Here is a 15,536-nt window from a genome sequence, read left to right as displayed (position 1 = left end):
ACCCAATCAGACTGAGTCCTTGCACATTATTCCAGAACTTTCTACCCTCTTCCTCCCCATGAATCTATGCCAAAGAAAAGGTCCTGTAAGGACACGTGAAACTGAGGCTGTCTGAAAGGAAAGAAGCAGGTTAGAAACTGAGGGAGTCTGCCACCAGAAGCCTGGCCCTGCAGAACTGCTAAAGTTCTTCAGGAAAGAGAGTATGACACAGATTAAGAATATAGATCTGTACAAAGAAATAAAGAACACTAGAAATGGAAGGCAAATTCTAACAGTCCTATTATTAATACAAGTAAAGACAGCTGTGTGTGACAGTAACTCAGCAGGGCACCAAGTATTCACAGCATAATACAAGCAAAATACAAAACATATAGCAAGAGTAACACGGTGGGAGAGAATGAAATGCAAGGATATAAAGTTCTCAGAGGACGTGGGGAGTACTATATGATTTGAAGATGCTTGGAGATCACTAAGTACCAGACAATACTGAAAATACTCCTAAAAGGAAAGCAAACAAGTAGGTAGAGAGATAAGAGAACCTTAAAGATGCTTTTTAAAATCAGAGAAGCAATGAAGAGAGACATGAAGGACAAGTACAACTGACAGGAGACAGCATACTCTAATTCAATTATGTCAATGTTATTTTAATGTAAATAGTAGAAAAATGGCAAAAATGTTTGCTAAAAGACAGATTCCAGATTGGAGACTTGTAGTTTACTTTTTGTTCTGGTAAACACCATGACCAACTCTCTTCCAGAAAGCCAAAGAGGAAAGATTCAAACTCATTTTGTGAGGCTAGCTTAGTCTGAAACCAAAACCAAACAAAAATGACACAAGAATAGAAAATATATGCTGATATTCCTGGAGAAAGTCACTTTTTAAATCCTTAACAAAACGGTTCCAAACCAAGTTCAAGATTACATTAAAAGTATCATATATAACAACAAAATGGAATTTACTTCAGGAGTGTAAGGACAGTTCAATCTATACACATCAATAAATGAGATATATCATTTTAGTAATAATAATTATTAATATTATTAATAGTAATAATTCTATGATCATCTCAATAGATGAAAAGAAAACAGTAGACAAAATTGAATATTCTTTCATAATAGAAAATTCTCAGTATATAAAAATACCCAAAGATGACTACATATGAAGAGCCACAGGAAACATCATATCCAACAGAGTAAGAGTACACAAATGAATTAACAGTTCTGAAACAGATTTTGAGACAGAGTCCAGACTAGCCTACATTTGAATTGACAGAGATAATGTTCAAGTTCAAATGTTCAGAGAGAATATTTGTAAGCAAACAAGATGGGATGTGTAAAAGATACCCTCCGGTCCTAGGCTAGAGCTGGAGATAGCAGTATGAGTTCACGTACATGTGTATGAAGGGATGGCTATAATCAGATGTCTATGCATGGCTTAACATATGTATATCAACTAGCTCTGTCTACCAATATTCTAGAATCAGAAATATCCCAGTAGTAACTTAGGACTCAGTGTCCAGACCTTCTTTTCCAGATACCATGTAGAATGAAGGAATCTTAAAAAATTCTCTAATTCTAGGGCTTGATGGTGAAACTATGAGATGAAAAGCTCCAGAAAGTAAGGTGTTAAGAAAGTGTAGAAAAACAGGGCCACATCTATGGAAACTAGAAACCAGCCTCAAAGAGCCAGCCAAAACCACAGTTAAAACAATAAAGTTAATAACGGTATTTTTATCATTCAAAGTATAAAATAAATATACATAAATCCAGTTATATAAATGATGACTAAATAAATAAATGCAGGAAGCGACCAACTTATTTATAGAGTTCTTAATATTCACTGTAGATAAATATGCACAGAGGGCATGGACCTGAACTGTACTTTCCGCTCGCCTTGAGAGAATACTGGATTTGATATATCAGAGGATAAAGTGTGAAAAGGGAACTGGAAACTACAGTGACGAAACTTGCCAAGCATTGGCTAACGCATCAAGTAGACATCAGCAGACATGCTTCTTCTGAGTCTCATGTACAATACTGCCATTCGTTTAGGAAGGAGTGAGTGCCACCGTAAAACCCCACTAGTGCAGAATAACTGTAAGAAAAACACTAAACACAAATGGAGGGACATTTTTGGACTTTTCAGACAAGTCATGACAGAAGAGGAAAGACAGAAGCTATCACAGCCCAGAGGGCTCTAAGGGGACAAGACAGCTTCAGGGATGTGATGCCTTAAAGTAGATCTTGATTATTCTTGGAGAAACAATGTCTGCAGTAATGTGCTCATGCTGACTTCTAATGAATGCTCCATGGTGATAATAGAGAGCATTAAATGAGAAAGCTATACAACATACTACTATCCTTACAGTTTTTTTTTGTAGTATGTATTAATACAAAATAAAGATTTTTTTTAAAGACTATCATTGTATATATAAATTATGCAGCCCTGAAGAATTCTGAATATACTCATGGTAGAGTCTAAAAAAGAAAAAGAGTTTAAAGCTATATATATCTTCAGGCAGACAAGGATCATTCTCTTAATAGAGAGAGGTGCACAGAGAAAAGGGCCCAAAGTAGACACCAAGATGCTTACAATACGAGAGTAGTTAATTCTTGGTGCTAAGCTCAGATATATTTTCTGTCTTCTTTGTATTTCTTAATTTTCCTCCAGTGAGCAGATATGAGAGACAGTTTTGTTACAGTATATGTTTTTAAAATGATTTTGTTTTACAGTAGTATGACCTCATTGCTCCATGATATGTTACACAGTGCTTTATCAAAAGTGGTCTTATAGTCAGATATGTATGTCTACTTTGGCATGTTGTATCTCTTTTCTGGAGACTCATAATGTCTGGTAGGATGTCAAAAGTTTTGGGAAGTCAGCTAATTAAGGAACTTTGTTTATCTTAAACAGCATTTTCCAAACCATTTGACTACTGAATTTACACTTTCTCAAAACAACTTACTATTTCAGGCACCACTAGGACAGCATGGGATATAACACATGTTGGGGAAATGTGTTTTAGAATCTCTCTCCAGTTTTTAAGGGAAGAAACAGCTGCTTTTAGATGATGTCTTATGTTGCTTTAGCAAAGGATGAAAATGCTTTTACTGTCTCCAAAATCTATGCGGGTTTTGCCTCATATGACTTCTTGACTCCTTTTATTCTGTGTAGCACCCAATAGACAATGAATACTACTGTATTTTCTCCACCAGAGAAGGTCATAGCTTCTCAACTAGTATTTAATAACTTGCTTTCCAAGTTACTCTGAAGCATATTTTCTTCTAATTGTTCATTGCTAAATTCACTTGATCGCCACATTTGCTGAGAGCATCCTATGCTCCAGGCATGCTGATGGCCAACACAATAATGAGTAGAGAGAGCACTAGCAACTGGCCTCAAGAGAGGCAACTGGCGGAAGAATCCACTAACCATCTTCTTCAGCCTCTTTTCCTCTCGTCTTCTCTCCAGCTGAGCTTCCTTTTCTTCTGCTTCCTTCTTTTGGCGTTCTTCTTCTTGGGCCTTTAGGTGAGCCTGAATGAGATCAGAAGACAGAAAACTCAGAACCCTTCCTCTGAGTGTGAAAGATCTCTTGTCCTGAGGCAGTCAAGCATCTACCAAATGCCTGTCCTCCTCCTGGACAATGCATGCATTTTGTGACAGGAAGGGAAGACTCCACCAACATGCTTTGTAGCTTGGAGGTCTCTCTGAAAGGACCTTCTCCTGCCTGGGAAGGGGATACTGCCCATGAATACAGCCACTCTACTTTCATGAGAAAAATGACTATTTTCAGTTTTTACTTTTATGTGTGAAGAGGAAGTCTGGTATGGGAAAATCTGGTTAGCCCACTCCAAATAGAACTGTTAATTGTTTCTTGTAGGTGCAAAATTTCCTTCTGACAGTCTGGATCAAACTTTGGAAGATAACTGCTGTCCTCTGCAATGTCATTGAGTCAACATCTGCCTAGCTACAGCGTACTAATCGTGTTAACCTGAGAACCTTCCAATCTGCTAGTTGACATTCACTTTTATAACATTTCCTCTCTGCTCTGCTAATGATGTTGAGTAAGCCCTTCCTTATTTTCCTAAAACTGAATTCAGAGGGGTAGGCCACAGCCTTTCTGAAGTTGTTCTCACCCTACTATCTCAGAAGGCATGGACACGCAAGGTTCCAGGTTTTGAAATCTCAAAAAAATTGCTTTTCTTGCCTCAGTTTGCATTCTGAATTTATTACCAATTTGTCTTCTTCTTGTTTTTTCTTCCTTTCTGCCAAGATCCGCCTACGTTCAGCTCGTTGAATTGCTCTCTCTTCCATGGCTAAAAAAATAGTAACATAGTCCCAATATAAAAAAAAAAAAAAATGAGGCACTCAGTAAAATAAATGTCTCCACATTTAGATTTACCATTAGAGTTTTCTTATACGTTGAGTGGTTTGATATATGGAGCTTACTTATTTAATGCAACAGGTTAAAGATCTAACATCAGCAATGATGAACAATATACATGCTCCTTATGTTTCTGTTTATATTTCTTTAGAATATATTTCTATTGGTTTAAATAAGACAATGTTCCTGGATGGTGGACTTTTAGTCTATGAAACTCAGAAGCCAGAATATATATAATATATAATATATATATATAATATATCATTGATAAACACATATATACAAGATATATATGTATTATAACACAATATTATAACACAAGATATAATATATCATTGATAAACACACAAAAACATGTAACTATAGCTAATGAGTATTTGGACAGTAGAATATTTCCTTAAATCTCACTTTAAGTGAGGCTAGTAATTTTTCTGAAGTCACTGTCCATGTGTCTGTACTAAGAAAGCTGAAGTTGGGGTCATGGTGAATATATTTCAGTGTACTTTTAAGACCCAGGCACCCAGATGGGCAGGAAATGGAAGTGAACCAGGCATTTGGAGAACTGGCATCAGAATGAATTTGAGTGTCAGACTCCTGTTCTCGACAGTTTATTAAATATCGATCCAAAAGAAACAAATGTGCAAGATGGTCTGATAATATGACTGTAATCAGTCAGGGCTGGCACAGAAGGGGGGCATGGGCAGCAGGAGCCTCAAGCTCTGCTCACAGAGCCAGCCAATGGTTACTTTCAGTTCCTCGGGCCGTGTTACAGAGAAAAGAATTTAAGTCCAAGTTTTAAGAATTAATAAACAAAAAACTCACCAAGCTATTTCCTACAGATATTAAATGTCTGCTCTGCCACAAAGGATTACAGTGGTGGTACCGAGGGGAGAGTGAGACTGTCCGTAAGGAGGTGGAAATAGAGTAGAGGATTAGCAGGGAGCCCGAGAAGCAGAGGCTCGGCAATGCAGCTCTTCCATCTTTTCTGATTGAATCATTAACTTTACTTGAAAAGGAGACTGGCATTTTAAAACAGCTAAGTCATTGACCAAACAATAATTTCAAAAACTTATCACAATGGACTGGACACTTCCTGGTCAGCCTTAGTGGTGGCATCAACTGCTGTCCTGCCAGATGGTTGGCATACAGACAACCAATCTCCTCATTGACAGGAACTGACTACACACAAAATGTCCTTCAGCTGTCATTACTTCTTGCTAGGGTGGCAAGTTTACCATAGGTTAAAAAAACTCAGACTTGTAAAACTCAGTGTAATTGTCAAAGTACTCACCACCATGTGCGCGATCTAGTCTTAAAGCATTATTTAGTTTTTGAATAAAGAGTGCCATGTGCATCTAAAATGCTACAAATTAAGCTATCTGGTTTATACAAAATCCTACTATTAAGACATAATGCATCATAAAATGACCGGATAACTTGACTTGAACTGGTATAAACTCTTCAGCATTTCGGCATTGATGACATATAATGGCAGATGAACTTTATCAATGTTTAGTATTAGCGGCTACTCAGGGTTTTCATTTGTGTAACCTCCCTCCTTTCCCCCCATAATACAAATCTCAAATTAGAGAAAAAAATACACCTTCAGAGATACCTTTCATAACTGTGTGTCTGTGTGTGTGTGCACATGTACACACACATGCATGTGTTACTTGTGGGTGGGCCACAGGAAATGACAAAAGGGAAAGAAAAAGAGTAGTGAGGGTTCCCCAGTGCATTCCATCCCACCCATGTCTACAAATCCTAGATTTTCATCAGGCTCTGCCAAGTCTCAAAGCTTAAGGAAGAGCTGTAAGCACTCAGTCCCAGACATATGCTACTCCGGTGGGAAAGGCAACTATGTGAAAACCATCAGGGCAGCCTTGCCTTTCAGTAAGGGATGGGGTGCTGTCGGCTTCATTGGGGTCCTTTTAGATGCAGAAAGAGAATTTCTGGAATCAGTTCTATCTTCACACCTAGGGGAAGGAATAGATGAATTGGAAGGAAATAAGGAGAAAAAGAAAAGAAAAAATGAGATCAATAACTAGCCTCCTTCACAGCTGAGGAACTCAAAGTGCCATACAAAGTTGAATTTAACCTGAGTTAACGATGCGTTATTATACAGAGACTAAAGTCGGTATAAGGAAGACTCTATGGTCATCCTGTCAATTCTCCTAACGACATTTCATCACACATACGGAGTATGTCTCAAGCATATCTGAAACCATCTTAAGTGACTTTTGGGGACATTTAGTCCCCTATTCCAATTCTGAAGATACAGTTTTACTGTGAGTAACCAAAACTTCAAATGAGGCAATTAGCCAGCCCTGGGGCCTGTGCTTGGCATTCATGTTGTCTGCCCTGTTTTCTCAGCATTAAACAATCAGAAAATCAGAAACATAGTTATGACAAGTATTTTTCTCTTTCCTGCATAATTACAAAGTTCCTCTCCTAGAGGCGGTCACCACCCAGTGCTCACTGTATAAGGGTATCCATCTAGGCAGCCATTTGCTTTAAATATCTATGTACCCCTGGCACGGGCAAGTCAGACTAGATGAGGGTTTATGCGTGTGCAGGAAATGTAAAGACTACAGAGTGTATAAGCCAAGCAAAGATATTCAGGCGCCTCTCCCTCTCAAAGGAAAACCCCTTCCAAACACGTTCAGAGAGTGCCTGACCCGTACTTCAGAAGCCTCTGGCAGGTTCCCCGGGGCTCTGCTGCTCCTCTGGGCTTTGGCTGAAGGCAGCCCTGTGCTTCTGTGCCTGCTGCGGCCCGCTCAGCTGCCCACCGTGCCTCTGCCAACCTCTGGTTTTTCTTCAGCTTCTGAATGGTTTTCTGCTGTTCCTCAAGTTTCTTCCTTTGCTTCTCAATCAGCTGTTGCTGGTAGACATGGTGGCAGTGGAAATGCCCCACACAAACTGGTTCTGTTACCTGGCTAGTGGTCCCAGGTTTTTCATGGTTCCCAGGCTGTTCAGAGGTCTCAGCACCTGGAGGTGGGGGCTGCTTGGGGCCAGGTGTGCTCCCAGAGACATTTGGGAGAGGACCCTGAAAATTACCCTTCGTTGTTATTCCTAGCGAATGGTTGAGGGTATAACCATTGCTCTCCAGAGGTGGCTTTTCCCACAAAGGGGACATGAGAGAGACCTGGGGAAAAAGATAATATTCTAACTCAAATACTAATGAGAGGTGATCCTGCCTTAGTATTGCTGTGTTCACTGGCACAACTGTGCTGCATCTCAGCAGAGCTGTCCTGCTCTCCAGGCCTGGGTAACTGACACACCTCCAGCCTTGGCGCTGTGAGCCATTCAGAATGTCAACAGGGCTCACCATGAAGTGTGAGTGGGAAGGTGGTCAGAGTTGTGAGAGCTGTTGTCATGGGCCAGGGCGTCTACAATGAGCAAGATGCTCTCTTAGGAATTATTTCTTTTGGTTTTATGAGACAGCATTTCACATAGCTCAGGCTGACCTTGAATTAATGATCCTCCTGCTTCCCCTTGTCAAAAGTACTGGGACTATAAGCATGTACCACCATGTCCAGCTTTCTCTTATGAATTTCTACAGTTCATTTTGTAACTAGGCAAGTTTGTTTCTTATAAAAAAAATTAAATGTAAAAACTGATTAAATTTTATAGAAGTCTGAAAAAAAATTCAAGAATGTTTAAAACTTCTTTAGATACTTGGAGGCTTTTCAAGTCTAAACATACGTATGAATGTATGTATATTATACAGTAATTTTTGTTTTGCACAGGAAAAATATTTTTTGCTGACTTTTTTCATTAAAAGGTAGCAACAGTAAGACCCTGGTAAGGAAAAAAAAATTCCTTTCAGCTATTTCTTAAGCTGCAACAGCTCTGTTCTTCCATGACCTGTCCTGCCTTTACTAAATCCAGCCTTAAGTAGACCACAGGTGTGAGTTATCTCAGCTCCCAGGTCTGACTTAGAGACCAGCCTCTAACTCTTTCCCAACCATCTGTTTTGGAGAAGCATCTGGAAAACAGGAGTAGGCAAGTTATCTGTACTATGTAAGAACAATTCTATGTAGATATCTTGTATTAGCATACAACAAAATACCTTTCAAAGATGTAAACTTCATTTATAATCAGGAGTCATATTTAATGACAAGTTATCTGGAGGGGAAAGAAAGAATCATTCCTAACCAGCAAAATTTCCCAAAATTGCTCCAAATTTGTGCCAAGTAAGAATGTCTCCTCTAGAATGTTTGAGTCCATGAGCTCTGGTCTGATCAGCTACTGATTCTGCCATGTGCAATGGCATAAGCAGGAGAAAACTGTGAGCCATCTAATGTCAGAAGCTTTTGGCACCAACAGCATGCCATCCTCAGGTACTGAAAAATATTTTTCATCATGATGGAAATGCTTTCTGAGACTAAGCTGAAGTGAGAGATGTGATACACGGAAACGCTGACATGTTAAAAGACTTTAAAAAATAACCTTTGATTTTAGAAATGTCAGTGGACATTTATTCATGAGAACACCTGCTTATGTAATTTAGCATCAAGCAGGGTAGATGTTTTAGGCTCTTTTAAACCTAGTGGTAATGACACGTTATTAACCCAGCAAGACTACGTAAAAGCCTTGAGTACAGCAACAGATTTCTTCTGTATCATGCTAACTCCCGAAGGTAGAAAGAAGAATGAAACAAAAGTTTAACTAGAAAATGATGGCACAACTTGGTCTAATCAGAGGAAGTCACCTATTAGCTAACTGATAATTCAAAAAAAAAAAATTTCAAGGTATAACATGCTCATTCTTGGCACTTGCATTCCTATGACTGTATAATTAGCTAGCATCTAACTGAAGGTTCTGTATTTTCATTTGCTCATATTTTATTGTATATTCCAGGAAAGATGGAGTTCATTTCTTGAACTACAAGGTCTATTTTAGTCCCTTGGTTTTTTTTGTTTGTTTGTTTATTTTTCCCATAAAATTAATTGCTTGATAAAACTTTTTCTTCTTCAGTTAAGATACTTGGAAGTTTTTTATTAAGTCTAAGCATATATGGAAATATACATAAGTATATTGTACAGTAATTTTTTGCTAACTTTTTTCATTTAAAGGTAACAACAGTAGAACTTGGTAAGAAAAAAAGGTTCCATTCAGCTATTTTTTAAGATATAAATTTTTTTCTGGGTCTCGGTAAAGACAAAATTATCTAGATGGTATCAAGGTAGATAAAGTGCCTGGGGAAAGGGCCCAAAATGTTGCATAAACCTCAATAAGCATTCTTATGATCCTTTCTGAGAGACTACACTTAAGTGAAAGCCAGCCTGCTTGCTCGAAGTCATCAGTGTATATAAAGCAAGGCTGAGACCCTCAGGTGCCCAATTTAATTTTATGTGCCTGAGTTATGTATGTAACAGCACTTTGAGCAAGGTGGAGGCAGAGGATCTTCTCCTAAGGCTTTCTAACAACACAAGTGCAACAAGGAAGAAAAACTGTGACCTCATAAAAAACGAACAGCTGGCCATAGCGCCAAATTCCAAACCAAACCAAAAAGGCAAATGACCAAGTGGACAAAACGTCTTCAACACACATGATAACGTAAGTACCAGTATTCCTGAAAGTATAAAGATCTCCTGTAAATACAGTGACATATACACAAGGAGAAAAACGGACAAAGGTACTAAACGGGTAAGTAGTATAGGCCTGCCTTTCTATATTCATATTTATATTTATAACCATATTAATATTTGTAGCCAATATAAGAATGTTTAAACTCACTAGCAATAAAAATATAAATGATGATGAAACAAAGATAAAAATAGAACATGCATTCTGTCTTAAAATATTTACCCCACCTAAAGCATTATGGATATATGTAAAGACTTAGCTACTACTGGGATGTTTAGTGAAACACTGTTTGAAATAGTGACACACTGAAATAGTGACAAACTTAACTTTCAGTCATCCATAAGTTAAACAAGTTCTAGCTTAGGTTTACTATAGACTGTCATGTAGGTGTTACAAAATGATGGTAGAGAATTGTAAACCATAGCCAGGGTCAGTATAAGGTTCATCTGCAGAACAACAGGACTGGTGCTCCATTCACAGAAATTCCAATTAGTAGGTCTAGCTCTGAGAGATACTTTTAATGAAGAAATATGGCTAAGGTATATTTAATAATGTAACAATGTCCATGTTCTATTTAGATTCTTCTATCAAATTGTCACAACTAGTATGAACAACTCTTAATAGAAAAAAGAAGTTAGAAATTCATTATGTCACAAGCTTATCCAAAAAGGAAATGTGTGACAGTCCAATAGGAACTTCAGACCCATCAACAGGGCTTTACTCCTCTTTTTCCAAAGGTCTTTCACTTAGTTGTTCTCAGTCCCTTACCAACTCCCAACTAGCCCAACGTTGACATATGACTAGTGACAAAGGATTCATGTCAAGAAAATAATCACAGCCTGGGTGATAACCTCTGTGCACTCTAGCAGCCCTAACCTTTGACCTTTGGATACCCTAGCCAGGGCACTTTGACTTCAGCTGTGACAGAAGTGTACAGCTCAGATGCAAATCCATAGTAAATCTGAAGCCCAAACAAAGGGAACAAAGTACCTCTCCACTTCCTACTGGCAGGTCCACCACGGCTGATGCCTCAGCAAGAAGATGGAGACCTGATGACCCATTAGAACTGAGTTTCCCAAGGGAGGCTGCCTTCAGCAGTTCTTCCATTTTCTTCCTCGTTTGCTCTTTTGCTACAGCCACCTCCCTCTTTATAACTTCTGAAGCATGCCAACGCTGCCATTCAGCAAAGCAGTATCGAAGAACTTGTTTCCGGTTAAACTCAGTAGCCAGCTGTTGTTTTCTAAGAGACAAAGCACTTCCATTAAAACAAGCCATTTATAGTGTTAGTTGATAATACAATTGAAACATAAGGACAAAGAAGTTCCTGAAATGCTCCATCTTATCATGTGATATTAAGTTAAGTGGAATTACTTTACATTCCTCAGAGCAGACTCTCACCAAAGGTGTCAGTACCTCAGCATTACCTTCAAGAAGCAAACATGACTGTATGTTCCCAATAAGACATATTCAAGTAGGGGTGGAAATCTAAGGCAGGTAGTTTAGGAGAAAACCCAATAACCTAACCACATCACTTAATGATGCCAATAGTGAGACTTATCAAAGTGTTACCCAAACTCTGGGGGTGATCTTGTTGAAGGCCTGGTTAGGGAGAGGATCACTGAAGAGGACTCATTCACCAAACCCCTGAATGGAATGAAGGACTGTGGTGAAGATGCTAGTAAGCACCAGGCACACGGATGAGCACAGGCCAGGCTCCAGCCCTGGTGGAACCACTCATTCCCTAAGAAAGAGTGAGCTGTTGGTTTCTGGTACTGTCCTAAACGTTAGTGAGCCTGGCTGGTTACAGCTGGGAGTGGACATTATTGATTTCCCTGTGGGAATCTTCCCCAAGAGACATCATGGTGGAAGCTGGTCAAGAATTCAAGCCTTGGGGCTGAGGAGAAGGCTCAGTGGGTAAAGTATTTGCTACACAAGTATGGGGACTGGAGTTCAGATTCCCAGAGCCCATGTAAATACCATGTAGGTATTGTGGCCTGTCTGTAATCCCAAAACACAGGAATGAAAAGGAAGGATCCTTAGAGTAAGCTTGCTCCCAGACCAGGAGAGCTCTGACTTCAGCAAGAGACCTGGACTCAATACCTTGGGCCTCTATCTGCACATGTAAACATCACATATGCAAGTACAACACACATACACACACACACACACACACACACACAGAGAGAGAGAGAGAGAGAGAGAGAGAGAGAGAATTCAAGCCTAGACATTTCTTATATCTGCCTACTGGGGGATATAAGTTATCATTCTAACCTTGGAACTTTCTATGTAACTGATTATGTGGACTCAGGAGATTTAAAATACAATATTTTAAATATAATTACTTATTTGCCTTCTTGATTTTATCTTGTAAATATAACTAAGTTCTCTATATACCTTTTCTGTTAAAAATTATATATGCACTCTTGAGTCCTATGAAAACCATAACCATTTAAATCAGTGAATATGGAGGATATTTCTATAGACTTTTTAAAAAGATTCATTTACTTTTGTGTACAACTGTTTTGCCTGCATGTCAATTACATATGTGGACCATATGCACACATGCAATACCACAGTAAGATTTCCCCCTAGAACTGGAGTTACAGAGGCTGTGACCCCCACATTTGAGTGCTCCAAACTGAATCCAGCATCAAGTACCTTAACTGCTGAGCCACCTCTCTAGTCCCCATTTCTATAGTTAAAAAAAATGTTTATATGACTTCTGACCTTCTCTGATGGTCACTTACAGTGAAAAAGACTGTAACTTAGTATGGAAGTTTTTGTGTAAACGTAAATGAAACAAAAGTATATATAGCTAAAACAAAGTTTCACCAAATAGTATTTCCTCTTGTTACAGAAATCACTGCTATTTCTATTCTAATTCAGCCTTGAAATACAAGCAACTCAGCTGCCATAGTTTCAACATATCTTCCAAAAATGTGGAGACTGAACTCCTACTGTAACAATATGAAGAAGTGGGGACTCAGAAGGTAGTGTATCTCAGTGTTCTAGTGCAAAAAAACCAAAAACCAAACCCAGCTAATCAGGCCACAAAGCCTGTGCCCCCAGGAACAGACTACTGCTCTGGTCTTGGATGTAGGTTACTGATGAGAAAGCATGAGAGGCCCAGTCTTACCTGCTCTGTGTGCGCTTGTTGGCCCTTGTCATGACAGTACTATGCTATGGATTTCTAAGCTCCCAGAACTAGGAACCAAATAAACTTCTATTGTTCATAAATTATTCAGCCTATGATACTCTGCTATAGCAGCAGAAAAGCGACCAGGACATCTTCCAACAGCATATGTCATTATATTTAATTGATCGTTATGCTTTGATGATGGTTGACAAATACTTAGTGACTGGTGGATAGTTTCTATAATAAAAGTACACTATAGGTCATAATAACTGTGTGGTATCTATAATGGAAATAAGCATCTAATGAGATTGACTTTGATATAATTTTTAGAAGAGGCAGTAAGTAAGTTAAGTAGCAGGAACTAAGGCAGGAACTAAGCTGCAAAAGCTAAATAGGGAGACAAACAAAAGGCCCCTAGTTTTCTCCAGTGAGTAAATTCATAAATTTTAGGATAGAAGATGCATGTTGCTGAGTCCAATTAACATGAAATCCAATTTACATCATGAGTATGAGAGGTTCCTGGTGTGCCAGTATCACTTTTATAGCATAAACAGCCCAAAGCAGCATTAGGCTTTTGACCATCAGTTAAATTCTTTATATATAATGAAAGACAAAGGGAAAACCATCTCTATAACTACATCAAGACTAAGAAAGTAGGAAAATGAGAAGAAAGTCATGTTTGTTCCAGTGCTGAGAGCCTACTCTATTATGGCTGCATGGGGGATTTGGAGTGCAGTCACAATTTCCCTGTTTGCCAGCTAAAATGGAAGGGCAGAAGACAGACACTAGGAAGCCAGAGCGAGGCTGTTTCCATGCCTGCTGCTTCTCACAGTGACAGTGTCCCATATGAACCAACTTCTATACTTAAAAAAAAAAATCACACTAAAAATGTAGCTAGTTATGAAAGCGGGGTGAAATCACCTCAGTTTCGTAAGATCTTAGTGAGAGGCAATTGCTTAGGTAAATTCATATGAAGAGAAGGCTCAAGACACAGTTCCCAGATAACTATAAAGAAGGACAGGGTGCCTTATGGAAAACAGCCTGTCCCAATATGTGTGTGAGCTAAATCAGAACATTTCTAGCAAGAAGAACGTATAAATTGATCATCATACTTACATAACTGCCTGCAAAGAAAGGCTGTCTCTGTATGCCCAAGAGCACAACCAGGAAAGATTTAAATAGGACTTCAAGTGTGCTCCAGGCTGCCCAGGGTCAACACCTCTAATACTGCTTTTAGTGAGAGGTGTGCACTCTAGACCCTCAAAGTCAGGAGAGCAGCAAACAGATCTGGGGTCGGGGGCAAGTGGCTGACAGTCTCTGAGCTGCAGATTCACCCTCAGTAATGCTACTGAGAACTCTATACTCCTTAGTCTTCAAATAGTTTTTTAAAAATTCTTTTTGTTACCTAAATAAAACAAAATCTAAAAATACAGAATGGAATCCATATATAAAAGTAATAATGCTATCTTACTGCACATTGAATATCTAAACTGTAAAATCTAAAACATGCTGGATATCTAAACCATGTCATAATTTTTACATTGTTTTTGGTGGGGGTTACAAAGTGGGCATGTGGAGGTCAGAGGACAACTTGCAGGAGTCCGTTCTCTCCTTCTACCATGTGGGTCCTGAGAATGGAAATCAGGTCATTAGGTTTGATGGCAAGTACCTTTACCTTCCGAGCCATTTCGCTGGCCCTGTGTCTTGAATTTTTCAAAAGGGAATGGGAGAGGATAAATATCCACAAGCCAGCTATCTGACTAAGTGCCAAAATGGGATGCAGAACATAAAAACAGCAGTGACGGGAGCAGCTGCATTTGGGATGCACAGGTTCAGCAGCAATAGGAAAGAAGATCAGCTAATACATTCAACAGCGCACTAGGAAAGCCCCCAGGGACACAGGGAATAAGACAATTTTGTCTAAAGAGTTTTTAAAGTGAGCCCAGCAGTGCTAGTCTGGTTCTCTGAAAGATCTATTACGGGCTTCACCAGATGCACATGCCAAGTGGCTCTGACCAATCACCTGGGAACCCAGGTGACTGAAGACAGGAAGGCAATTGAACACGATTAATAGAAGTGCTTTGTGTATGATCCTCCAAAAAAGGCTGAACCCAGGAGTGTTGGAAATGAAGAATTATGGACAGTCAAGGATTATAGGAAGTGGGGGCTTGGGAAATGAAAGAGAGAGAGTTTAAGGCATGTTCAGGCAAGGCCGGGGGCCTGGTGTGAAGATGGCAGCATAGATGTGGAAGGTGCCTAGGTACAGCCTAGGGCAGCTGCCCCCTAGGAAAGACCAGAGAAAGTAGGGAGAAGAGCCCCAGACGATACTGAAAACAAGCCCAGCTTATTCTCATCTTTCTGTAGAGCTGACTAAAAATTCAAGGAAGAAGGGAGAGAGAAGTAATAGCCGTGGTACCAACCTGT

General features: G+C 39.2%; 1 protein-coding gene across 3 annotated transcripts in view; it reads right to left on the bottom strand.

The window, feature by feature from the left end:
- Ccdc191 (coiled-coil domain containing 191) overlaps window positions 1-15,536 on the bottom strand; it is a 66,435-nt gene that overhangs the window by 12,966 nt on the left and 37,933 nt on the right. For 2 of the 3 annotated variants that reach the window (XR_008722178.1, XM_055625240.1), the window contains exons 9-13: window positions 10,967-11,216; window positions 7,063-7,529; window positions 6,272-6,360; window positions 4,234-4,316; window positions 3,433-3,534 (exon numbers count right to left, since the gene is read on the bottom strand). Coding sequence is in view for 2 of the 3 variants with exons in the window: in XM_055625240.1 (XP_055481215.1) it covers window positions 3,433-3,534; window positions 4,234-4,316; window positions 6,272-6,360; window positions 7,063-7,529; window positions 10,967-11,216 (991 nt within the window). In the remaining variant the exon portion in view is untranslated. The remainder of the gene's footprint in view (window positions 1-3,432; window positions 3,535-4,233; window positions 4,317-6,271; window positions 6,361-7,062; window positions 7,530-10,966; window positions 11,217-15,536) is intronic. The other variant, XM_055625241.1, reaches the window with a different exon arrangement.

This window comes from Psammomys obesus, unplaced genomic scaffold (genome assembly GCF_907164565.1).
Source record: "Psammomys obesus unplaced genomic scaffold, mPsaObe1.curated_primary_1811, whole genome shotgun sequence".
NCBI lineage: Eukaryota > Metazoa > Chordata > Mammalia > Rodentia > Muridae > Psammomys > Psammomys obesus.
The sequence above is the reverse complement of the archived record's forward strand: the minus strand, read 5'-3'. Positions and strand labels throughout refer to the sequence as shown.